This window comes from Littorina saxatilis, linkage group LG4 (genome assembly GCF_037325665.1).
Source record: "Littorina saxatilis isolate snail1 linkage group LG4, US_GU_Lsax_2.0, whole genome shotgun sequence".
In the NCBI taxonomy this organism is placed as follows: domain Eukaryota; kingdom Metazoa; phylum Mollusca; class Gastropoda; order Littorinimorpha; family Littorinidae; genus Littorina; species Littorina saxatilis.
Window position 1 is genome coordinate 31,827,823 of NC_090248.1, and position 15,573 is coordinate 31,843,395.

Genomic DNA, 15,573 nt, shown 5'->3' on the forward strand with positions numbered 1-15,573 from the left:
CAGCCTCCATGATGTCAAACTCCCCGGACTTGGGCCACCCTCCATACAGACTCTCAACCGGCATCAACCAAATCGCTGCACACATGTACATGGGAAGTATAATTATGCTAACTGTTACTGTCAGCTGGGACATTGCTGTAGTCTACTCGTGCGACCACCACCACCACCGTCGCAAAAACCACTACAGCCGCCACGATGATGTTATAATTCTACACCCCAATTCCCCCAAAGAAAAACACAAATAAAGACCTAATAATTTCACTAGGAAAGAGCTTGTTGCCCATGGGAATCTGAGCAACATCCTCCACTCTGCCTTACCTGATGTGTCCTGAGGACGTTAACAAGGCTGATATGATTCAACCCGTCCATCACTCTCAGAAAGGAAAGCATACCAAAATGCGGAACACTCACCAGGCCAGAGCCAGTCACCCTTGGGTAGCTGGGCCACTACCTCCACCCTGCCGTACTTGATGTGTCCGGAGGTCCAGAGTGAAGCGGACATGACAGGACGGTTCTGCCTTCCTTGGGTTAAACAGCTCCCGCCACCATAGCAAACGTGACAGCCACCCCAGACCTCTGGATGAAGGAAAATACGTCATTTATTTTTGAAAGCAGTACAGTAGCAGAGGGTCTTACCACCACCGATCTAATTAATAACCATTTTTCATAAACTCACACCCATTCGACATAATGCAAACGCCAATACGTTCTTTTAAACAGCAACTTGCGTCTCTGCGTAGTATTAGTTATTGCACAGAATGTAAACCAAAACCGAAAAAGGCATAAAATTAAGTAAAATTAAGCTTTCTCACGTCTGGCGTCGATGGTGCCGTTGTAAAAGATGTCTTCTCCAAAACGATCTGCAGTCAGCGTCTGAAACAGGTTACAAGTGTTATCAGACCATCCTATTGCTGTTTCTGAAGACACATTTCGTTGTGCATTAAAACAAGCAGAAAGTTCAAAGGAAAATGTTTTTCTCAATTGTTATCCACTGTTTTTGAGTCACTTGAGAAAAAGTGACTCTATGTAATCGGTCAGTGTTAGTCTGTCCGGCCGGCCGTCCGTAGACACCACCTTAACGTTGGACTTTTCTCGGAAACTATCAAAGCGATCGGGCTCATATTTTGTTTAGTCGTGACCTCCAATGACCTCTACACTTTAACGATGGTTTCGTTGACCTTTGACCTTTTTCAAGGTCACAGGTCAGCGTCAAAGGAAAAATTAGACATTTTATATCTTTGACAAAGTTCATCGGATGTGATTGAAACTTTGTAGGATTATTCTTTACATCAAAGTATTTACATCTGTAGCCTTTTACGAACGTTATCAGAAAAACAAGGGAGATAACTAGCCTTTTCTGTTCGGCAACACACAACTTAACGTTGGGCTTTTCTCGGAAACTATAAAAGTGACCGGGCTCAAATTTTATGTGAACGTGACTCATTGTGTTGTGAATAGCAATTTCTTCCTGTCCATCTGATGCCTCATATAATATTCAGAACTGCGAAAGTGACTCGATCGAGCGTTTGCTCTTCTTGTTTGTTTGGGATCAATCATACCAATACAACTGAAGTGTTTTTCATTAGCTTACTCGTTCAAAAATTATCTAATGGCAACCGGTTCTTGCCTATTGAATTAATTCTAATGATTAACCAATAATGCCACAGGGAACCGGAGGAAAAACCGGCACGGTTGGCCTAGTGGTAAGGCGTCCGCCCCGTGATCGGGAGGTCGTGGGTTCGAACCCCGGCCGGGTCATACCTAAGACTTTAAAATTGGCAATCTAGTGGCTGCTCCGCCTGGCGTCTGGCATTATGGGGTTAGTGCTAGGACTGGTTGGTCCGGTGTCAGAATAATGTAACTGGGTGCGACATGAAGCCTGTGTTGCGACTTCTGTCTTGTGTGTGGCGCACGTTATATATCAAAGCAGCACCGCCCTGATATGGCCTTTCGTGGTCGGCTGGGCGTTAAGCAAACAAACAAACCGGAGGAAAATGTCTATCATAAACCTCAAAAGAAGAAGAAGGAACAACAACGCACCATGCACTATTTACGTCGTTTTTGCTCTCCATCATCTCCCTCCTTCACACACACACACACACACACACACACACACACACACACACACACACACACACACACAAACAAGCACACACACACAAACAAGCACACACACACGCACGCACGCACGCACGCACGCACACACACACACACACACACACACACACAAGCACACACACACAAACAAGCACACACACACACACAAACAAGCACACACACACACACACACACGCACGCACGCACGCACACACACACACACACACACACACGCGCGCGCGCGTGCGCACGCGTATGCACGCACGCACAGGCTGACTGGGAGAAAGATGAACGACTGACCGGTTTAATGTAGAGAGTGTTGTTCTTGACATAGCTATTTCTGCTTTCGGGGGACCAGATATCGAACTGCAGAAAGAACAACAAGATATGTATCGATTGGACATGGGATTTCCCTTCTTTGAACCATGTGACGTCAGAGGCCGACAAAACTTAAGCGGCAGCCGAGATTATAAAACAGTGCATGTTTGTGTTTGTTCAATCATAAAAACTAAAAGGAATTCTAACCAGAATCAATCGATACATAATGTATAATCGATGTTTCTTGTATAGAATATAGTCAATGTTTGTAAAGATTTTAGTCAAGCAGTATGTAAGAAATGTTAAGTCCTTTGTACTGGAAACTTGCATTCTCCCAGTAAGGTAATATATTGTACTACGTTGCATGCCCCTGGAGCAAATTTTTGATTAGTGCTTTTGTGAACAAGAAACAATTGACAAGTGGCTCTATCCCATCACCCCCTTTCCCTCCGTCGTGCTATAACCTTGAACGGTTGAAAACGACGTTAAACACCAAATAAAGAAAGAAAGAAAGAATGACATTTTACACAGATCTCGACAGTCATTGTTTACCTTGACCGCTAGCATATTTTGGTCAAAAATACAAATAACTTATAGTGTTTCACAGTTCAATAAGAATCTCCGAATTAGCCACTGGTTTCTGTCTTCCCATTGATATATTTATCTCCCTCAGTCACAATGACAAAAAATGAGTTATACTGATAACTTACTTGACGTGATACTGTCAGGAAGTATTACAATATGGAGCAACGAAATAGAATGACGGGCAGCCAGATTTTGGTGAATAATAATGCAACATATATATTAGGGCAGTATCGTATCCACTAATTATTTGTTATAATTATAGAAAAAAAAGCCTACCAACAAATCATCTAACCAACTACAATACACATTATTTTCTTACTCCGAGGCCAATGTTCGTGATGTCGTGTGTCCATTTCTTGGGGTCAATGACGCCGGAACTGAAGTCATCGTAGAACACAGTGGTCCCTCTTTGCCCCGAGTAGGTTTCACTGCTTTTCTCATTGACTGCACACACAGATACAAAGACACAGGAGACGTGACGAACTGACGTCGTGAAGAAAAAAATAGTTGAGTTAGGAATATCTGAACGACATACAAAAAAGAAGAAGATAAACTATAATAATGGAAAGAACCAAGCTTTAGTTAACAAATATTTCAATGCGTGATTAGGAAAAGAGCTGTGCTCAAAACGAAGAAAAAAGGCAAAGAAGCAATGTCGGAGTTCACTATTGTTAAATTTTGACTGTATACACAACATGTCAAAAAAGCTGAAGACCTAGTTTTCAAACTGCTGAAATCACTGAACTCCTTTTCGACAAAATAACGTCACCAATGTGTCAAATGCCAAACCACAAGTGGATCATATAACACAAGTTAGTGATTGACTTGTGTCCAAACTGATTTGTCACAATTGCATAGACCTACCTGGAACGTTTACGTGCAGTCGGTCGTCCACTTCCTTTTCCTTCCCAAGAGTCAGATCCGATATAAACGCCACAAAAAATATCGCGGCCACAACCGTCCCCCTCTCCATGTGTTCCATTGCTGTACGAGACATTGTTTTTTTTGCAGAGTACGTTTCTCTTTATGTAAGAAAAAGTTCCCTAAATCCTATGATCCTATCCTAACTAACTCTTTCAGCCGCTCTTCTCCTCAAGTGTAATCATAGAACACACATGTCTGCGAACGTTCTTATCCACTATTGTTTCTATGTTTAGCATTCAGGACCACATGACAAGGTCAATGATCGAAGTTTTAATTTGTTTTGATTGTTTGTTCTTTATGTGCGATTTTGTTGTACGCTTGGAGAGGAGAAAGGGAGGTGGAGATAAGAGACATAAACAAAAGCTGGGTCAGATAAAAAAATAAAAAAAATTTAAAACACTACTACGTGACCTTGCGTCAGTGTTGTGGCGGGTATATGTTAGGAGACTCGTCATAAAAAAACCCAGGTCAGATCAGAAACTAAAACTACAAAGATAATTTGTTTAAGTACGTTTCCGTGCGAGCGGAAATAGTACGGTTCGCCTCCTATACTGGAACTCAACGCACTATAAAAAGGCAAGTACAGTAAGTTCCGCCAGGACTTTTCCTAGCACAGCTGTACCAAGGCCGGTCATTAATAGGTGCTGTCAGCACTAGGACGAACGTAACCAGATAGCCTACCGTTACTTGTAGGTCGACTCAGACGACAGATCAGTATGTGGATGAGTGTGTAATACTTCTGTTCTAATCAAAAGACGAAAGCATGGAATTTTTAAAGAGTACTGAAAAATGTATTTGTGAGGGAAATTCCATTCTAGTCCCAGAATGTATTCTTTGATGAGACGCCGAGAGAGACTGCGTGAGAGAGAGAGAGAGAGAGAGAGAGACAGAGACAGAGACAGATAGACAGACAGACTGGCAAAGCGAGAAATGTGAGAGTGAGAGAGAGAGGGAGAGACAGAGAGAGAGAGAGAGAGACAGAGACAGACAGACAGACAGACAGACAGACAGACAGACAAAGCGAAAAATAGGAGAGCGAGAGAGAGAGAGAGAAAGAGAATAATAATTATGTGTTTGTTTATATGTGTCGCAAGCGGCCGCAAAACTTCTCCAAACCAAACTATGTCCTGAGTGCCTAATTAAGTGTATGAAACCAGGGCCGGACTAGGCGAAGAGGAGGGGGGGGGGTTGCCAGTGGTGGCCCAGGGGGATGTCCCCCCTCGCGGCAGGGGCGGATCAGTTCATTTTATGGGTGTTTTTTTTCAAAAGTATATTGTGAAGATATGGGTGTGAAGGCGCAAAGCGCCGAGCCGACGGCGCAAAGCGCCGAGCCGACGGCGCAAAGCGCCGAGCCGACGGCGCAAAGCGCCGAGCCGACGGCGCAAAGCGCCTAGCTTGCTAGGGGGGTCCGGGGGCATGCACCCCCGGAAAATTTTGAAAAAAAGGATGCCAAATGGTGCAATCTGGTGCATTCTGAGGATGATCATAACCAGTTTCAGGCAGCAGATTTTGTCACTGATTAATACCCCAAAAATTGAAACTCAATGTAAAATAAAGAAATGCATACCTCATTCAATATTTTTATTTTTTGGCTGGGGGGGGTCCGGAAACCCTAAAACCCACCCCCACCCCCCTCATTGTGGGGGTCAGGGGGCGAAGCCCCCTGAAGCTGACGGGTAGGTCATATTCTGAGATAGGAAAATGGTCGCTCCTTGCATGAAACGGCATAAAATAAGCAATAATTAAAAAAAAAATAAAAATAAGTAAGGTACATGTTTGGGCTGGGGGGGGGGGGGTTGCGCAACCCCCATAACCCCCCCGGTAGTCCGGCCCTGGAAACCACCACCACCACGTCCCCCGCCACCAACAACAACAACAACAACAACAACAACAACAACAACAACAACAACAACAACAACAACAACAACAACAACAACAAGTTTTTTGGCGAAAAAAATATTCTTCCCTTCATGCGCCCATAGTCTGTAACTCCAATACACGCCAGTTCTGATCAGACAAAAACGAACGGCTGCGGCAAACGCGCACAGTATAGAAAACCCCAATTAGCGCGGGCTCAGTACTGCACCATCTTGACCGATTTGACCCTCATAGCCGTGTCTTCGCCGTGCCAGGTGGGCTGCCACAGGTGACGTGCCTGCCACAGCTGGTAGTAGCCGGTGGCGTCGTCTGTCCACGGCCGCTTGTAGGGAGAGTTGATGTAGTCGTCCCAGAAGAACGCACCTCCCACTGCCACGTCCAGGATCAGGTAGAACTGTGGGGCAAACGAACAAAATCCAAAAACAAAGAGACTACCAACGTTCCAAATTTCAGAATCAAAAACCAAGAAAGGTAAGTTTGTTATTGACAACACAATACGTGGAAACAACAAAAAATCCCAAAACAAAGAGACTACCAACGTTCCAAGTGTCAGAATAAAAAACAAGTCGCGTAAGGCGAAAATACAATATTTAGTCAAGTAGCTGTCGAACTCACAGAATGAAACTGAACGCAACGCAACGCAGCAAGACCGTATACTCGTAGCATCGTCACTCCACCGCCCGTGGCAAAGGCAGTGCCCGTGGAATTGACAAGAAGAGCGGGATATTCGTTGCGCTGAGAAGGATAGCACGCTTTTCTGTACCTCTCTTCGTTTTAACTTTCTGAGCGTGTTTTTAATCCAAACATATCATATCTATATAATTTTGGAATCAGGAACCGACAAGGAATAAGATGAAAGTGTTTTTAAATTGATTTCGAAAAAAAAAATTTGATAATAATTTTTATATATTTAATTTTCAGAGCTTGTTTTTAATCCGAATATAACATATGTTTTTGGAATCAGCAAATGATGGAGAATAAGATAAACGTAAATTTGGATCGTTTTATAAATTTTTATTTTTTTTTACAATTTTCAGATTTTTAATGACCTAAGTCATCAATTAATTTTTAAGCCACCAAGCTGAAATGCAATACCGAACCCCGGGCTTCGTCGAAGATTACTTGACCAAAATTTCAACCAATTTGGTTGAAAAATGAGGGCGTGACAGTGCCGCCTCAACTTTCACGAAAAGCCGGATATGACGTCATCAAAGACATTTATCAAAAAAATGAAAAAAACGTTCGGGGATTTCATACCCAGGAACTCTCATGTCAAATTTCATAAAGATCGGTCCAGTAGTTTAGTCTGAATCGCTCTACACACACACACACACACACACACACACACGCACACACATACACCATACCCTCGTTTCGATTCCCCCTCGATGTTAAAATATTTAGTCAAAACTTGACTAAATATAAAAAACAAAGGTAAGCTGTTACAACGTTTGTTATTGACAACACAATACGTGGGGGAAACGAGAAGAGCGATTGCTCAGACGACTCACTTTCGTCATACGTGACATGAACAATGAATCTAAATATATATATTTGCCACTGTAGCGCTTCAAGTGTGTTACGTTTAAAAGATCTGGCTTCAAAAATGAGCCAGAACATCAGTGTAAATGTTCCGCTTTTTCATTGACCCTGCCATGATTTTTGATTCACAACTCAACGCCGGTGGGAATGACTGCTCATTTCGAAGACTCTCTAAGCTGGTCAACGTGAATAAAAGAAAATAAAGATACTGTAGAAAGTCATTAAGGTCATGGAATTATTGGCGTTGGCCATGCGAGTAGTAGACGGCTACTTTGCAATGCACACAATCTCTAAAAGTGTCCAAATGAAGAAAAATGCTCCTCATATGTAGGGGAAGGGCTTCTAATATGGACCGGCTCCTACTATGGTCCACCTCCTGTTCTGACAAACTAACGGCGATAGAGCACTCAAACAAAAATTCATTCGCTGTATTCACCCTCTCTGAAAAACTTGCACATGTCCAATCAGTTGCAGAAACACAAACCTCAAAATCGTTAGGCTTTTTCTCTTTTTTTTCACTAATGCTCAGAGGAACGTACCGGTTTATCGAAAGGCGCGCTCAAGCTGCCGTGGTCCCAGTAGTGGGTTCCCTTCAGGTGGGTGTTGTTGCGGTATCCCCCTGGTGGTGTGTTGACGGTCAGTACGGTCTTACTGTCCACTCCAAGTCTGCAGCAAATCGTAGAGAAACCAAGCTGAAGCGCAATGACCTGTCTCTGCTTCGTATGCTAATAGAGGATTACTTAAGTCAGTCGTATGCTCATAAAGGATTACTTAACTCATTGTCTCCCAGGTACGGATATATCCGTACCCACTCATATGGCTCTATCTGACCAGGTTTGGATATATCCGCTCAGACTGTTAGCTTCAGTCGCTTCCTGTAACGTCCATCTAACGCCTGCATTCCAGCGAGTTGATACACAAACACTACACAGTCACTACAATAATTATTCTGAGTGACCTGCTGCAGCACAGCTGGTCTCGGCTAAAATAAAACGTGGTCAACATAGGTGGGGTAGAAAGTGTTAAGTCAGGTTATTTTCTCTAGACCTCTCTTTTGTTCTTCTTGTGTTCCAACTGAAGATATTGTCAACCATGTTAATGGTGAAAGAAGAGAGATTTTGTATCACGCGTGAGGGATTACGTTTGACAAAAAGCGCTGTTTTCAACTATGACCCAGTCGTCTGTTTTCCACTGACTAATCAATACTTGTTGGAGGTCGTGTTGTTTTTTCCAGAAAAAAATGGTTGCGTTTTCTGTATAATATTGCCAGTTTTTAAACTTATCCACTTTTTGTCTGTATCAAGTGGTGGAAAATATCATCTTCTCTGGACGTATCTGCACAATTAAATGACAAGGAGTTCAAGGCCAAGGACAAAGCTCATTGTTGAGAAATGTCAGCAACGACCAATCCCGGTTAAAACGTCGAATTCTTTCGAAATCCTGCCCATATGATTAATTCAACTTGTGGCATTATTTGTTAACATTTTAAGTCAATTAAAAAACTGCTCCAATCCCATTGTTTCAAATACCAAGTTCCATTATTCCTTTGAAACTGAATCCAAAGCACGTGTAAGATCAACACCAAGTAACAAAATAAATCACTGTAAGTTGTTATACTAACTTGATGTGATTCTCGGTCCAGTCCAGCCAGAAGGTGTGAAAATCACCTGCGAATGTGGTGCCCTTTAGTCGGCTGCAAAAGAATGACAAGCACAAAACGTGGAGTCCGGTTTGCCAGAAGCATGTAAACATCCCAGATATAAACTGTGCACCAAAAAAAGGTATTGTGACGACTTTCGCATCCAACTAAAGAATTTGACCCCGTGTTTTTACGTGAATTTTATATCCTGCCTCAACCGTTGCCCAAAAGTCATTCTTGGGGTCGAACTTTAGTCAGACCCAACCTGACTCCCTCCCTCGAAAATTAAACTTCAGCCAGCAATATGGTTAGTTAGTATCTCGATTTGTCAGTCAATTGTGCCCCCCCCCCTCTCTCTCTCTCTCTCTCTCTCTCTCTCTCTCTCTCTCTCTCTCTCTCTCTCTCTCACACACACACACACACCCCCCACACACACACACCCACACACACACCCACACACACACACACACACACACCCACACACACACACACCCACACACACACACCCACACTCACACACCCACACACACACACACACACACACCCACACACACACCCACACCCACACCCACAAAAACACACACACACCCACACTCACACACACACACCCATACACACACACACACACACACACACACACACACACACACACACACACACACACTTACTACTCCCCCTTGTATCTCAAGTGTCCAGGGCCATCTCGTTCAGACCCGAAGTTAAAATGCGCATGGTCGCAGTCCACGCCCACAGACAGGCCGTTAGGATGCTTCAGGTGCTCGTTACCTGGACAGGTGAAAAACAGTCAAAAGCTCGACACGGAAAAAGAGGAGGAAGCGATAGAGATCCTCTCTTTCCAGAGAGAGAAAGATGGGGAGAGGCAGGCAGGCAGACAGTTAAACAGACAGATAGGCAGACAGGCAGGCAGACCGACAGACAGACAGACAGACAAACGGACGGATGGACGGACGGTCCGGTGGGCGGATAGGCAAACAGACAGACGGACAGACAGACGGAAAGACAGACGGACAGACAGACCGACAAACAGACGGACAAACAGACGGACGGACAGACAGACGGACAGACAGACGCACAGACAGACGCACAGAAAGACGGACAGACACAGACAGAGAGAGAAAAGAAAGGAGAGAAGAGAGACAGAGAAGGGGAGACAGAGAAGGGGTGGGAGAGAGAAAGAGGGGGCCGGGTAGACAAAGAGGTTGTCATAGACAGCAGCTTGCTGAAAGGGAAGTGTGACATCTACAGTATGACCTGGTCCCACCACTTATTCACTTTGTCGGGGCTACCTGAATTAATGGCACACCTTAACGCCACTGCACGTCTTTAAACAAATTCAATCATTTTTCTTGTCACAAGTTCTATAATCTTCATATTGCCAAACGATCAGTCTACAACCAGTCAGTCAGTCACTCTGTCAAAGAGCAGTTATTTGGCAGTGAACCGTTTACAGCATGCCAACATATTGACTAACCACTCAACCTTCAGTCACGTTGTCAGTCATCCAGACAGTCAGACAGTCAAGCATGCCAACTAACCAGTAAGTCAACGTGACACCTTACCTACAGCTTCCACGATGTCGATCTCTCCAGACCTCGGCCAAGGCCCGTAGTGTCCCGGGTCGACAGGCATCATCCAGATCGCTGGAAACATGGGGACATGTCATTTTCGTATTTTGTTCAGGGCTCCCCACGGACGCTCTTTTTAGACTGTCCCGGGACCCCCACTTTCAATCTTTGGAGGGTCCATGGACCCCCACTGCAGAATTGTTGAGGGTCCTAAGGGTCCAAAATCCGAAAGTGTCCCGGTGAACTTATAAAACATTGGGGTCACGCATAGTGTACTGTGTACAATAGCTGACGATTGCAGTTTGAAAAAGTATCTACGGAACGCACGATTAAGAAAATGTAATGCGTCCAAGGACCCGCTTTTTTGAAGTTAAGTACGTGTTTTCGGCTTCTAGTGCGTTGAGGACGCAGGGACGCCCAGTTTGGGGAGCCCTGTAATGTTTCATTTCAAAATTAACACAGGTCTCAGTCTCTCCTCCCTCTTTAAAATGAACACAGGTCTCAGTCTCCCCTCCCTCTTCAAAATGAACACAGGTCTCAGTCTCTCTTCCCTTTTCAAAATTAACACAGGTCTCAGTCTCTCCTCCCTCTTCAAAATGAACACAGGTCTCAGTCTCTCCTCCCTCTTCAAAATTAACACAGGTCTCAGTCTCTCCTCCCTCTTTAAAATGAACACAGGTCTCAGTCTCCCCTCCCTCTTCAAAATGAACACAGGTCTCAGTCTCCCCTCTCTCTTCAAAATGAACACAGGTCTCAGTCTCTCCTCTCTCTTTAAAATTAACACAGGTCTCAGTCTCTCCTCTCTCTTTAAAATGAACACAGGTCTCAGTCTCTCCTCTCTCTTTAAAATTAACACAGGTCTCAGTCTCTCCTCTCTCTTTAAAATTAACACAGGTCTCAGTCTCTCCTCTCTCTTTAAAATTAACACAGGTCTCAGTCTCTCCTCTCTCTTCAAAATGAACACAGATCTCAGTCTCTCCTCCCTCTTCAAAATTAACACAGGTCTCAGTCTCTCCTCCCTCTTCAAAATTAACACAGGTCTCAGTCTCTCCTCTCTCTTCAAAATGAACACAGGTCTCAGTCTCTCCTCCCTCTTCAAAATTAACACAGGTCTCAGTCTCTCCTCTCTCTTCAAAATGAACACAGGTCTCAGTCTCTCCTCCCTCTTCAAAATTAACACAGGTCTCAGTCTCTCCTCCCTCTTCAAAATAAATACAGGTCTCAGTCTCTCCTCCCTCTTCAAAATTAACACAGGTCTCAGTCTCTCCTCCCTCTTCAAAATTAACACAGGTCTCAGTCTCTCCTCTCTCTTCAAAATTAACACAGGTCTCAGTCTCTCCTCCCTCTTCCTTCTCCTCGTCCTCAATCATGATCATCATCACCATCATCACCACCTGGTCAATTTCCTATTTTTCGTCCTCACCGTCATTGAGAACCTCTGACGAACTCACTGGTTATTATCGTGTAGCTCTCAGACACTCTCTCACAGACTCCAACTGAAAGACCCTCCAGTGTAGCTACCACTCCTACTGTCAAACACTATTAGCTCACCACAAGCTCTAGCCAGAGCCATTTCGCTTTGAATCATTGGATAATGTGTCCGTGTACTCTAATGTCCCATTATTGGGCACATCATTATGAATTAACATTTTGTTGTACTTTTTCGTTGGTGATAGACGTTGTAATACTTGATACCTCTGCCAATCTTAAAACCATTTACAAAATACAATTTTATACACATTCTCCTTGTTATGGATCTTCATTTTTTTTCTAAAAAGTGCTTGTTTAATGAAGACTTTGCCATGCTGCTTTGTTTGACTGGTGTGTATTTCGCAGGTCCAGTCGCTTTCGAGGAGCTTTGCCACGACTTCTGCCCTGTCATATTTTAATTAGTATCTTCAGACGGTCACTCTGTGTGGCAGACATAAGGGCCGATTCTTTCACATTTGACGGTAAATAAAGTACCAAATATCCAATTGCGAACACTCACCAGGCCAGATCCAGTCGCCCCTGGGAAGCTTGGCGACCACCTCCACCCTGCCGTACCTGATGTGTCCGGACGACCTGAGTAGAGCGGACATGAAAGGACGGTTCTCTCTACCGTGGGTCACGCAGCTACCCCAAGTGGGTTGGCAGGTACCCCAGGTCTCTGCATATGCAAAAGGACAGTCAGTATTACGTCAAATACAATCTCCATTTGGTTGGAGCATGCTTTCTAGATCAGGGGAAAATAACCGACAGCGCTTTTCTTGTCATGACGTCCGACGAGCAAGAAACGCATGTTGCTCGTCTCGTCATTGCATGAAAAGTGCTGTCAGTTATCTTTTCCTTCTAGTTAAATGCATTTGATTCAGAAACCATTCGAAAAAAAGTTGTGAAGTAAACTGAGTACATTGATAAATAAGTCGCTGATGCAAGGTATAGATGGGCTGAAACAGTGAATCTTTTCGTGCTGTGCGTGTTTCAAATGCCAATTTTAAGAACTGGAGACGCTGTGCGATTAAAAGTCTTTAGATACTTTGTCAAAAAAGTAAGCAGCGTCTAGAATGAGATCAAGCGCATTTTTAATTGGGTTTACTCACTTCTTACGTCGATGGTGCCATGGTTAAAGACGTCACTTCCAAAACGGTCCACGGTCAGCGTCTGAAATCATTCACAACATGTTTCAGTATCTTACTGCAACTTTATCGCGAACAAACGAACAGTCAAACCAGAAACCAAACATATGTCACATCAGTTCAATATAAACTGCTTACCGGTTTGATGTACAGATGACCGTTCTTGACGTAACTGTTCCTGCTTTCTGGAGACCAAATCTCATAATTCTGAAATACAAGAAACTTAAAAAAATAATGATCAAGTAAAACAATTTTAAAAAATATATAAAATAGAATAAGGTGGTTTTTTTTAAAAATCGTACTTTAATGCACCAAAGTTATCGTGAACATGCATGCGTTTGATATTAATATGACATGGCATGATTGCCAGACGGGGTAGATGAACGTTATGGGTTGTTTTGGATTGAGAATCTGTTGATCTTTTCGCCGACATTAGAAGGTTGCACAATCTTAAGCTGTTTGGTGTTTTTTTCTTGATTTTTTCGAGCGGAAAATTTGGGTTTGTGCATATAGTTTTTGGGCTCTCTGTGTTTTCCGTTCAACAAGTTGTTTGCTGCTTACGGTAGGAGAACAAATGGGTTTTTTCGACCAAATTCTATTTCACATAAACGGCCTTATCACAAAGGTACACCCAAACGCATCTGCCTAGTGGTTAACTTAAGTTTCTGCTGTTGGTGCTGTGTTGTTGTTGTTGTTGTTGTTGTTGTTGTTGTTGTTGTTGTTTGCTTGTTAGTAATGTTTATTTGACGAGTATTATAGTGGGAACTCAAGTAATTGTACCGCCATCCCCACAGCCGTGATGTCATGTGTCCATTTCTTGGGGTCAATGTGTCCAGAGCTGAAGTCATCGTAAAACACAGTGGTCCCTCTACGTCGCAGATAGTGTTCACTGCCTGGGTCTGCACACACACACACACACGCACACACGCACGCACGCACGCACACACACACACACACACACACACACACACACACACACACACGCAGAGGAAGCTTTTCGTACATATTTTGGTCAAGATACTAAAGATACTAGCCTGAATAGGACAACAACAGGACGTGTCTTTTCCTGAGAGGTGTCAGCTCATGATGTGGTGATCACATCACGGGTAGCATATAATGTATTCCTATTCACTATCATTAGTTATAATCCCAACTTTGACAGCTTACCCTGTCAGTGTGGCAAACTGACGACTAGGACGCATTACCGACAATAAACCTTGTGCGACACACTGAGAGTTACAACACAAATACATCCACCGATGACCTACTCTCCGGGACGTCCCCCCGGAGATCAAGATTTTTTTTAACAAGATTTGAAGTAACAAGTGTGAAAACACAGGAGCATTTTAGAACCGTCTTCGTTTTACTGTGATTGACCTATAAATGTAGATACAATTTTGGATCGGCCCAGCATGGGTTCCAGGGCCGGACTACCGGGGGGGTTATGGGGGTTGCGCAACCCCCCCCCCCCCCCCCCAGCCTAAACATGTACCTTACTTATTTTTTTTTTTTTAATTATTGCTTATTTTATGCCGTTTCATGCAAGGAGCGACCATTTTCCTATCTCAGAATATGACCTACCCGTCAGCTTCAGGGGGCTTCGCCCCCTGACCCCCACAATGAGGGGGGTGGGGGTGGGTTTTAGGGTTTCCGGACCCCCCCCCCCCAGCCAAAAAATAAAAATATTGAATGAGGTATGCATTTCTTTATTTTACATTGAGTTTCAATTTTTGGGGTATTAATCAGTGACAAAATCTGCTGCCTGAAACTGGTTATGATCATCCTCAGAATGCACCAGATTGCACCATTTTGCATCCTTTTTTTCAAAATTTTCCGGGGGGGCATGCCCCCGGACCCCCCTAGCAAGCTAGGCGCTTCGCGCCGTCGGCTCGGCGCTTCGCGCCGTCGGCTCGGCGCTTTGCGCCGTCGGCTCGGCGCTTCGCGCCTTCACACCCATATCTTCACAATATACTTTTGAAAAAAACAGTCATAAAATGAACTGATCCGCCCCTGCCGCCAGGGGGGACATCCCCCTGGGCCACCACTGGCAACCCCCCCCCTCCTCTTCGCCTAGTCCGGCCCTGGGTTCGTTGAAGGGACGTTAAAAACCAACAACCAACCAACCGATGACCTACCAGACACGCTGACGTTCAGTCCTTTGTCTTGCCTCCTCCAAGCAGGAGACCTGGCCAAACTACTCGACACGAAAAATATCACGGCGACAACGGTCGTCCACACAAAGTTTCCCATTGCTGCTCTGGCTGTGACTGATAAGTGTTTGTGTCGCAGAGTCACTTCTTATAACACAGGCACTTTTGTCCATAGAACCCGCCCCGCCTATCCCTCGCCATCAGAGTTAAACAGCTCAGAGAGAGACCGAAGATAG

General features: G+C 44.2%; 2 protein-coding genes across 2 annotated transcripts in view; both read right to left on the bottom strand.

Annotated features, from left to right (window-relative positions):
• Positions 1–4,260, bottom strand: part of LOC138964503 (beta-1,3-glucan-binding protein-like) — an 11,982-nt gene extending 7,722 nt beyond the window's left edge. The window contains exons 1-6 of the mRNA XM_070336478.1: positions 3,865–4,260; positions 3,320–3,444; positions 2,398–2,463; positions 813–873; positions 412–576; positions 1–75 (exon numbers count right to left, since the gene is read on the bottom strand). The exon at positions 1–75 is cut by the window's left edge and continues 3 nt beyond it. Of these exons, the coding sequence (XP_070192579.1) occupies positions 1–75; positions 412–576; positions 813–873; positions 2,398–2,463; positions 3,320–3,444; positions 3,865–3,997 (625 nt within the window). The 5' untranslated portion in view covers positions 3,998–4,260. The remainder of the gene's footprint in view (positions 76–411; positions 577–812; positions 874–2,397; positions 2,464–3,319; positions 3,445–3,864) is intronic.
• Positions 4,261–5,870: 1,610 nt separating this feature from the next.
• LOC138964505 (beta-1,3-glucan-binding protein-like) lies at positions 5,871–15,542 on the bottom strand. Its single transcript, XM_070336480.1, has 10 exons — positions 15,323–15,542; positions 13,968–14,086; positions 13,326–13,394; positions 13,152–13,212; positions 12,560–12,718; positions 10,564–10,644; positions 9,652–9,769; positions 8,966–9,037; positions 7,884–8,010; positions 5,871–6,196 (listed from the first exon to the last, which is right to left on the bottom strand). Exons 1-10 carry the CDS (start codon positions 15,435–15,437, stop codon positions 5,999–6,001), a joined length of 1,119 nt encoding a protein of 372 aa, XP_070192581.1. The 5' UTR covers positions 15,438–15,542; the 3' UTR covers positions 5,871–5,998.
• Positions 15,543–15,573: the final 31 nt, after the last annotated feature.